The sequence below is a fragment of the Oncorhynchus masou genome, chromosome 31 (assembly GCF_036934945.1).
Source record: "Oncorhynchus masou masou isolate Uvic2021 chromosome 31, UVic_Omas_1.1, whole genome shotgun sequence".
Classification (NCBI taxonomy): Eukaryota; Metazoa; Chordata; class Actinopteri; order Salmoniformes; family Salmonidae; genus Oncorhynchus; species Oncorhynchus masou.
In genome coordinates this window covers 89453935-89464920 of record NC_088242.1, presented here as the reverse complement: position 1 = coordinate 89464920, position 10986 = coordinate 89453935, and the positions used below count along the sequence as shown (strand labels likewise).

The following is a 10986-nucleotide window of genomic DNA, read 5'->3' as shown; positions in this document are numbered from 1 at the left end:
ACACAGAGAAAGAGAGAGAGCTTAACACACACAGAGAAAGAGAGAGAGCTAAACACAGAGAAAGAGAGAGAGCTAAACACAGAGAAAGAGAGAGAGCTATACACAGAGAGAGAGAGCTAAACACACACAGAGAAAGAGAGCTATACACAGAGAGAGAGAGAGAGAGCTAACACACACACAGAAAGAGAGAGAGCTAAACACACACAGAGAAAGAGAGAGAGCTAAACACACAGAGGGAAAGAGAGAGAGATAAACACACACAGAAAGAGAGCTAAACACACAGAGAGAGAGAGAGAGAGAGAGAGAGAGCTAAACACACACAGAGAAAGAGAGAAAGCAAAACACACAGAGAAAGAGAGAAAGCTAAACACAGAGAGAAAGAGAGAGAGCTAAACACAGAAAAAGAGAGAGAGCTAAACACACAGAGGGAAAGAGAGAGAGAGATAAACACACACAGAAAGAGAGCTAAACACACAGAGAGAAAGAGAGAGAGCTAAACACACAGAGAGAAAGAGAGAGCTAAACACACAGAGAGAAAGAGAGAGAGCTAAACACACAGAGAGAAAGAGAGAGAGCTAAACACAGAGAGAAAGAGAGAGAGCTAAACACACAGAGAAAGAGAGAAAGCTAAACACACAGAGAGAAAGAGAGAGCCAAACACAGAGAAAGAGAGAGAGTAAAACACACAGCGAAAGAGAGAGAGCAAAACACAAAGAGAGAGAGCTATACACACACAGAGAGAGCTAAACACACACAGACAAAGAAAGAGAGCAAAACACACAGAGAAAGAGAGAAAGCTAAACACAGAGAAAGAGAGAGAGCTTAACACACACAGAGAAAGAGAGAGAGCTAAACACAGAGAAAGAGAGAGAGCTAAACACAGAGAAAGAGAGAGAGCTATACACAGAGAGAGAGAGCTAAACACACACAGAGAAAGAGAGAGCTATACACAGAGAGAGAGAGAGAGCTAACACACACACAGAAAGAGAGAGAGCTAAACACACACAGAGAAAGAGAGAGAGCTAAACACACAGAGGGAAAGAGAGAGAGAGATAAACACACACAGAAAGAGAGCTAAACACACAGAGAGAGAGAGAGAGAGAGAGAGAGCTAAACACACACAGAGAAAGAGAGAAAGCAAAACACACAGAGAAAGAGAGAAAGCTAAACACAGAGAGAAAGAGAGAGAGCTAAACACAGAAAAAGAGAGAGAGCTAAACACACAGAGGGAAAGAGAGAGAGAGATAAACACACACAGAAAGAGAGCTAAACACACAGAGAGAAAGAGAGAGAGCTAAACACACAGAGAGAAAGAGAGAGCTAAACACACAGAGAGAAAGAGAGAGAGCTAAACACACAGAGAGAAAGAGAGAGAGCTAAACACAGAGAGAAAGAGAGAGAGCTAAACACAGAGAAAGAGAGAGTAAAACACAGAGAAAGAGAGAGAGCAAAACACAGAAAGAGAGAGAGCTAAACACAGAGAAAGAGAGAGAGCAAAACACAGAGAAAGAGAGAGAGCTAAACACACAGAGGGAAAGAGAGAGAGAGATAAACACACACAGAAAGAGAGCTAAACACACAGAGAGAAAGAGAGAGAGCTAAACACACAGAGAGAAAGAGAGAGCTAAACACACAGAGAGAAAGAGAGAGAGCTAAACACACAGAGAGAAAGAGAGAGAGCTAAACACACAGAGAGAAAGAGAGAGAGCTAAACACAGAGAGAAAGAGAGAGAGCTAAACACACAGAGAGAAAGAGAGAGAGAGATAAACACACAGAGAGAAAGAGAGAGAGCTATACACAGAGAGAGAGAGCTAAACACACACAGAGAAAGAGAGAGAGCTAAACACACAGAGGGAAAGAGAGAGAGAGATAAACACACACAGAAAGAGAGCTAAACACACAGAGAGAAAGAGAGAGAGCTAAACACACACAGAGAAAGAGAGAAAGCAAAACACACAGAGAAAGAGAGAAAGCTAAACACACAGAGAGAAAGAGAGAGAGCTAAACACAGAAAAAGAGAGAGAGCTAAACACACAGAGGGAAAGAGAGAGAGAGATAAACACACACAGAAAGAGAGCTAAACACACAGAGAGAAAGAGAGAGAGCTAAACACACAGAGAGAAAGAGAGAGCTAAACACACAGAGAGAAAGAGAGAGAGCTAAACACACAGAGAGAAAGAGAGAGAGCTAAACACACAGAGAGAAAGAGAGAGAGCTAAACACAGAGAGAAAGAGAGAGAGCTAAACACACAGAGAGAAAGAGAGAGAGAGATAAACACACAGAGAGAAAGAGAGAGAGCTAAACACACAGAGGGAAAGAGAGAGAGAGATAAACACACACAGAAAGAGAGCTAAACACACAGAGAGAAAGAGAGAGAGCTAAACACACACAGAGAAAGAGAGAAAGCAAAACACACAGAGAAAGAGAGAAAGCTAAACACACAGAGAGAAAGAGAGAGAGAGCTAAACACACAGAGAGAAAGAGAGAGCTAAACACAGAGAAAGAGAGAGTAAAACACACAGAGAAAGAGAGAGAGCAAAACACAGAAAGAGAGAGAGCTAAACACAGAGAAAGAGAGAGAGCAAAACACAGAGAAAGAGAGAGAGCTAAACACACAGAGAAAGAGAGAGCAAAACACACAGAGAAAGAGAGAGCAAAACACACAGAGAAAGAGAGAGCAAAACACACAGAGGCACTGAAACACGGAGAGAAAGCTACAAGACAATATTCCCATAAAACATGAAAAACAGGGACACGTTTGATACATAAAACCCTCTATTTTCCAGTCTAAATGATTTTTGAACTTTGTTTTGTTACAAAAAAAACATCAACACTTTATTTGCTGTCCCAATACGAATTGGGATACAATCCTTGATGGTATAGTACCTCAGAGACAGGCTTCTCTGTAACTTAACCATAGATGATACTGAAGAGGAGAAAGAGGAGGATGAGGAGGAGGAAGGGCATTTCACAGAGCTGGACACAATAGATGAACCCAGTGGTGGTCCCTTTAGCAATGAGAATTTGATGATGGGAAGAGAGGACATTGTATGCTTTAGGGACACAATGTACAGCACCCTCTACTCATAAAATATATAAGCAATGTGTGGAGGCCACGGGAATTAGAAGAAGAATATGACCGTTGTCCAATGGAAACTTCTGGTTTATTCCAACCCCGCCGAAAGACACACATATAGAAGTTGGAGAAAGGAGGAGGAGGAGGTGGATGAAGAATGTGGCCCTAGAAATGTGTGTCCATCTGACTTCCCTTGGCACCGGGCAGAACCACTCCGTTGCTGTTGTCCTGCCACCTCAGCCACCTCATATGGACTTCCTTTTGGACCTGATACAAACAGATACACACCCATAGAATTAGGAATTAGAATACTAGAATGGACGAGAACCTTCTTATAATGGGATAAAGGGCAACCATTTTGGTCAGGAGTTGGTCAAATATGATTTGCCAGTACTGTGATAAGATCATTGTGCAAAACAATGAATGTGAAGAATTTATCTGCACTGTATCTGTGTTAGCTATATTGCCAGACAGTTTTAGAGGAATGATTCCATACATTTTTCAAATTAACTGCCAACATTCCATTCAAAGTCAATCCCCAGCTATACACTGGCTCAAAACAGTTGATGATAGGACAGGCCAGTTGTAAATGTACTGATATTGTATCATATAACACCACTCACAGATTTCCAAGAAAACAGTATCTAAAACATTTATGGTCTGTTTACATATATTTTAGAGGCTATTTATACAGAAAGTGTATAAAACCCATATAAACTGTATTTATAATTATACGACAGGTTGATTATAATTCCATTACACAATATTGGATATATTAAATGCTTATTTTTATTTTCCTGCATCAGTAAAAGCAGGGAATGCGTCTCCTATGCCTCTACTGCCATTCAATCCAATTAGACTGGTTTGGAATTTCTTCTTGACCAAGATGGCTGCCATTTTCGCCCCATTATGGAACTTTATGACATAGCCCCTCTAGTAATTTAATAGGATCTAAATGCACACACACAAAGACCTCAGATTACATCACCACAGACATTGTAGGAGAGACTTCAGATCACGACAGACAGTTTTTAGTGTTGTTGAAAATGATTGGATGGATGAATAAATGAACAAATTAACAAACGAATGAAAGAAATTAATTGGAAAAAATTAATCACTTATTGTGAGTTTCTATATACAGCAGCACTGAGTTTCATTGCTGAATTACACAAGCTAGTCTGTGTTGTCTGTTCACACTGCTAAGCTTTATCTTGGCCAGGTCGCAGTTGCAAATGAGAACTTGTTCTCAACTAGCCTACCTGGTTAAATAAAGGTGAAATAAAAAATAAATAAATAAATAGTCCTTAAGTGGTGCAAATCTGAAGAAAAAACCCCCCAGCTGGGGTCAAATTAACTGATTTCTAAGCACTCGGTGTAAATTTAGTAGGGATGAATATTTTCCTGAAAATCTACCAAGTTTCAATACCGGGAATAATTCAAATTTATCTCTAGAGTCTCGGAAAATACTACACAAATCAGATGTGCCCCATCTACACCATTTAAAACCAAGATGTGGTCACTATGGGCTCTCCCCAAATAAGAGTGGTGCTGCGCCACCTTGTCGGCTTGACTGCGCCACTATGTAAAGATTTCAGTGCAAATTAAACTGAGAGTAACTATCATGCATTGCTAAATATATTTGATCACCAATGACATTGTTGTGAATTGCAAAACAGGCCTTTCATAGATTCATAGCGTTATCATGTTTCTCAATTAATTCAGCGCATTTCGACACAGAGCAAACCCAGAGTATAGCATTTTCCAATCATACAACATTTGTAATGGCAGTCAAACCAAAGTTGCTAAGCTTTGCTCGATAACCTCCTTTAACGTCTGACAGAATACATCCTATATTTGGCTAATGTAACGGCATTCTTCGTTTGTCGCAAGAAAGTCGGACCGAAAAGCAGCGTGTTGGTTACTCATGTTTTTTAATGAAGAAAAACGGAACGATACATGAAATAACTAATAAATACAAAAAACAATGGAATGGAAATTGTTTAAATATCAAGGTATCTTAACGGGGATCATCTCTACTGTCATACCGTTTGTTGATCACACATTCTCTCCCGAAGCTCTCATACGGGCAGCAGGTGGGTGGGTGCTAACATTTGTCCTATTTCACACATGTGCATGTATTATGAGACACCCTCGGAGAGTGGGTTCACGGCCAGGGATCAAACATTATGTGTTTGTCCCACATCCTACTCCACCTGAGACACCCTCGGAGAATGGGTTCACGGCCAGGGATCAAACATTATGTGTTTGTTCCACATCCTACTCCACCTGAGACACCCTCGGAGAGTGGGTTCACGGCCAGGGATCAAACATTGTGTTTGTTCCACATCCTACTCCACCTGAGACACCCTCGGAGAGTGGGTTCACGGCCAGGGATCAAACATTATGTGTTTGTTCCACATCCTACTCCACCTGAGACACCCTCGGAGAATGGGTTCACGGCCAGGGATCAAACATTATGTGTTTGTTCCACATCCTACTCCACCTGAGACACCCTCGGAGAATGGGTTCACGGCCAGGGATCAAACATTATGTGTTTGTTCCACATCCTACTCCACCTGAGACACCCTCGGAGAGTGGGTTCACGGCCAGGGATCAAACATTATGTGTTTGTTCCACATCCTACTCCACCTGAGACACCCTCGGAGAGTGGGTTCACGGCCAGGGATCAAACATTATGTGTTTGTTCCACATCCTACTCCACCTGAGACACCCTCGGAGAATGGGTTCACGGCCAGGGATCAAACATTATGTGTTTGTTCCACATCCTACTCCACCTGAGACACCCTCGGAGAATGGGTTCACGGCCAGGGATCAAACATTATGTGTTTGTTCCACATCCTACTCCACCTGAGACACCCTCGGAGAATGGGTTCACGGCCAGGGATCAAACATTATGTGTTTGTTCCACATCCACATTCCACATTGCATTGGTGCGACATTGGGGATTTTGTATTTATTTGGCAGGTCTTGTCATTTGATTTTTCAGGAAATGTGAAGAATGTTCAAGAGACAACCCCGGGATCCATGGTAACCCATGTTAATAACCTCGGGATCCATGGTAACCCATGTTAATAACCCCGGGATCCATGGTAACCCATGTTAATAACCCCGGGATCCATGGTAACCCATGTTAATAACACCGGGATCCATGGTAACCCATGTTAATAACCCCGGGATCCATGGTAACCCATGTTAATAACCCCGGGATCCATGGTAACCCATGTTAATAACCCCGGGATCCATGGTAACCCATGTTAATAACACCGGGATCCATGGTAACACCTAAAACACTTGTGTAAGTTGCTTTGGCTACAGGCATCTGTTCAATGGCTTATATTACATTATTAGCTTCTGATTTATATCAAAGCAACATTTAGAGAGCAGAATGGTTGGTGTTTATTATTGTTGGAACGTTAATGAAGGCTACTCACCTCTTGATTGAGAAAGCAGTAGAGGATCGCTACTATCAGCCCCTACAAGACAGAGGATATATCATCAATAACTCAATATTTATAGATTTTAAGTACCCAGATGTTCTCAAAATTTAAGAGAAGTATAATTGTAAAGTATAATTGTTGCAAGTATAATTGTACATAAAGCCATAAAATGTATATTATATATTGCTGCACAGATTCAGCCATACCGTCAACAGCTGAACGACCGCAAATATGTATCGTGCTTGTTAATAAGCTCGCTGTAAGCTATGCTAGTGTTGAACTAGTTGATGAGACTGGTTGTATTCCCAACATAATGCACTAGGGATCTGGTCAAATGTAGGGCACTATAATAGGGCGCCATTTGGGACACAGGCACTGTCTAAACTCTCCTGCTTTTCCTGTCACCTTTACAACCTAAAGACGTGGCACGAATCAGTTCTCAGCTGTTTCTCACTCTTCCCATGAACAAAGCCTATATTAGAGCTCATTTATGATAGTTTATTCCTGTTTCTCATAGTTGCCTAACGGTTTATGTTTCTATATTTGATAAGTATAATTGTTGTCTTTATCTGTTGTCTAGTAGTCTTTTTGCTATCTAGGGCCATCTGCTTTAAGTGCTGTATGTCTCCCCAGTTGCGTACTTGGTGTGTGAACTGCTGACTGCTCATAACTTGCAGATGATTGTTGACATATTCACCAGAATCAACGGGCAGGGCAATTTGTGACTTGTTTTGGTAATCAGTGGCTTTATTGGGGGGGAATGGTTTCTACTCTCCTAGGCAATCAGCAATTAGTACAGGGAGGTGTGCTCTCCACCTGTGCTTGGCAATTAGCAATTAGTGTTAGTTCTTCAGTCTCCCCTGGTTTCTCAGCGGCAGCTGTAAATGACGGGTCGTGTCAGTCTCGTCGGAAAAACTAAGACCGTCGCCGAAACAAAGATGGTTTTGCAGAGTTATAATGAAGGAAGGAGAGGGAGGCTACCCACCATTATCTCATTTGAATATCTTACAAAGTTATTTACAGATTCTCATTTTGCTCTTTTGTAGGTTTGGGGGTGTGTGTGTGTGTGTGTGTGTGTGTGTGTGTGTGTGTGTGTGTGTGTGTGTGTGTGTGTGTGTGTGTGTGTGTGTGTGTTATATACCTGTTCGCTCCTCTCCCTGCAGGCTTTACAAATGTTTCCCACCCCTTGGCTGCAACTCTTAGTGTACCCTGTGCACACAACCCATGTGGAATTCAAGTTCTCTGGCAGCATTTGGAACTGCCGATCTACGGTCAAGAACACATAGTTCATCTCACCCTATGCTCCACCCCTAACCACTCAGCCCCTACCCAGATGGTCATGCGCCATTGAAGTCTTCGCTCTCTCTCCCACTACTCTCTCCACTTCTATCCTATCATCTCTCCCTTCTAGCAGGTGACATGGAGAAGACCTGAGCCCTGGGGGACACCAGTAGTGAGAGTATATGGAGCAGACACAGATGACTGTTAGAGAAGTGAATAAAGAATTATTAATACAGTAGGTAACTGATGGACTGGCCCGGAAACCATTGGAAACCTCTGCCTGGTAACACTCAGGCCGGCCAAATCTCCGTCTATCAAGCACTTGATCTTACAGAGGGAGAGGACCATTCTAGAGGGCATGATTTGGCAGAGCAAGTGATAGCTTGAAAACATTTTTATTTGATCAGATTTTTTGTAAGTTATGTAAAGGGCCAAATGAAAAACTAATATGCTATGATTATCAGGCTTTACATAGCTTGAGAATTGTTCATGTAAGTAACTGCTCTTTTTTAATATTCTGATGCCTTTTTTTACAGGCTGTAAAAGTGCTATCCATCCCAGGAATTATTTATGTAAATTAGATTTATATAAATATTCATTACATACGATGTACATGCCACAACACATTTTGAGGCAACATATCCACTTCATAAGACTGTCAGTGTTTTCTTTAGCCGGTAATGGCTGGCTTTTAATCTATTACAAATAAAAGCAGATTAATTAAATTGGCACCGGTCTATTGTCCAGGAGAAGAGGGGGAAAAAATCCATTGCGAAATAATGCATTTTAGCCTATTCATTGATTGAAATAGCAGTTTCTGTAGCGAGAGTGAAACGTGCTTCAATAAGACACATCAGTGCACAACAATTCTAAAAGCATTGGTGTGTAAAAATACTCTTTACTCGCATAGGCAACGAGACAGGCTTCACTCGCCGAGGGGGGCATAGCCGATGTTCTCCGCTGGTGCCACTAAGAGGCTACTTTTCGCTCAATTAAATTGCGAATTTTGCTTATTAAAAGACCGAGTCTTTTCATTCTTATATTTACAGCAATAGCCATTTCGCTATCCAAACTGTTTTTCTATTTGGTATTTGCCGAGCGCTCTGGCCAAATTGCATGCCCTTCCGACTGTAGGCTATGCGATCTAAAACAACCGGCAGCCTTTTTTTTTTAATAAACCAATGATCCTCTGTGGCCAAATCATGCTTTCTGGTGTAGTAGCCTATTTTGAATGATTATATTTGTTTATGTATAGAGGAGTAAGCTATTTAGGGAACGTCTAGCTTCCCTATCTTTATAGATGCCCCACCTATTTATTCTAACGTCTTCAAATTGCTCATCAGACTTCGGTTAGAATGCCGCACACCGTTATATTTTGTGTTAAGATGAATTTCCATAAAGTAAATGTGACTTCTGGAATTTTGAGCACAGTGAGTGGATGCCCCTCAGGTTGCCCAGCCAAAATGGATCTGGTACATTTCTTAAATGACCGGTAAATGTAAAGTCTTCCGGTCAAGTGTCCGGAGCCCACATTTTCAATCGGAAATCCTGGTGTGTATGTGTGGATCAGAGTACCTGAAAGGACCCCATGCAGAGCTCGAACCAGAGGCGCACGCTAACATTGAAGTAGTCAGGTAGGAAGTTAAACACCATGTAGGGGGTCCCGAAGAGGGGGATGAGGAGCAGGGTTGACTTAGTCAGCCGTCTAGCAGAGAGGGAAGAGAGAATACGTTTGAGTAATAAGCTCTGGGGGTGTTCATGTTTATCAAATGTATTGGTCGCATACACACATTTAGCGGGTGTAGCGAAATGTTGGCGTAAATGTGATTGTGTACAAGAATGCATTTCAAAGTAATTTACGAGTGGAAAAATACTGGTATCATATTATAGGTATTCATGTTTTTTTTAAAGTCTACTTCACTGACCTGTGAGAATATAATAGGGCCTACATATGCATGAGGGCTTTCAAGGCTCTAGTCAATTACTCTGCACTGCCCTCCAATAAGGTATTCATCTACTAAGCCTCTTGAGTGGTGAAGTGGTGTAGGTTCCAGGTGGGTGAATTAGACCTTGCCCACATTGGAAGCATTCCATTACAAAAACATGTTTCCTTCAGCCCTTGACTACTCTCCTCCCTGGATATCAAGAGACTGGATAGGTAAGTAGTAGGTCGATTTTCCACCATTGTTTTCACCTGTTAGTGCTCTCAGATCTGTGAGGGAGAGTTAAAGGTGGTGCAATGTGCGTTTTAGAAGTGAAATCCAGCTATGATTACAGAAGGTAGCAGACAGACATCCACATGAAATGAACTAGAGGAACTGAAGTGAGCTGAATGGAATTTGTAAGTCGCTCTGGATAAGAGCGTCTGCTAAATGACTTAAATGTAAATGTAAATGAAATGAACTTACATGAACTGATCATTTGATTTCAGTTCATTTAAGTAAATTGACTCCAGTTCAAAGTTTGATGCATTTTTGCCTGTATAGGAAGCCTCCTAGCTCATTAAAACTGCAACAGAGCTCTTCATAAGAGGCCTGTTTCTGAACTCTCTAAAAGCACCCAACAGTGTACATGAAAAGTGCTTTACAATTCGTACACGTTCTCTCTCTAATTGCTGAAATGTACAGCAGCCAATGTGCAGCAGCCAAGCCACTGAGTAGACCGTTCCCTTCAGTAATCCTCTAAATCAAAGATGATTTGTCACGTGCTGAATACAACAGATGTAGACCTTACAGTGAAATGCTTACTAACAAGCCCTTAACACATTTTTCTTAACTTGTTGGTTATCAATTTTTTACTTAAGTAAAAAACATATAAAATAAAAGTAACAAATAATTAAACAGCAGCAGTAAAATATCAATAGCGAGGCTATATACAGGGGGCACCAGTGCAGAGTCAATGTGCGAGGGCACCGGTTAGTCGATGTACATGTAGGTAGAGATAATGTGACCATGCATAGATGATGAACAGAGAGCAGCAGTAGCAGCGTAAAAGAGGGGTCTGGGTAACACTTTGGGATAGTAGCTGTTAAGCCTTTTGGACCTAGACTTGGCGCTCCGGTACCACTTGCCATGCGGTAGCAGAGCGAACAGTCTATGACTAGGGTGGCTGGTGTCTTTGACAATTTTTAGGGCCTTCCCCTGACACTGCCTGGTATAGAGGTGCTGGA

General features: G+C 41.7%; 1 protein-coding gene across 1 annotated transcript in view; it reads right to left on the bottom strand.

Moving 5' to 3' along the window:
* Positions 1 to 2937: 2937 nt before the first annotated feature.
* Positions 2938 to 10986, bottom strand: part of LOC135525047 (growth hormone-releasing hormone receptor-like) — a 36743-nt gene continuing 28694 nt past the window's right edge. The window contains exons 11-13 of the mRNA XM_064952813.1: positions 9393 to 9522; positions 6531 to 6572; positions 2938 to 3345 (exon numbers count right to left, since the gene is read on the bottom strand). Coding sequence (XP_064808885.1) covers positions 3244 to 3345; positions 6531 to 6572; positions 9393 to 9522 — 274 coding nt within the window. The 3' untranslated portion in view covers positions 2938 to 3243. The remainder of the gene's footprint in view (positions 3346 to 6530; positions 6573 to 9392; positions 9523 to 10986) is intronic.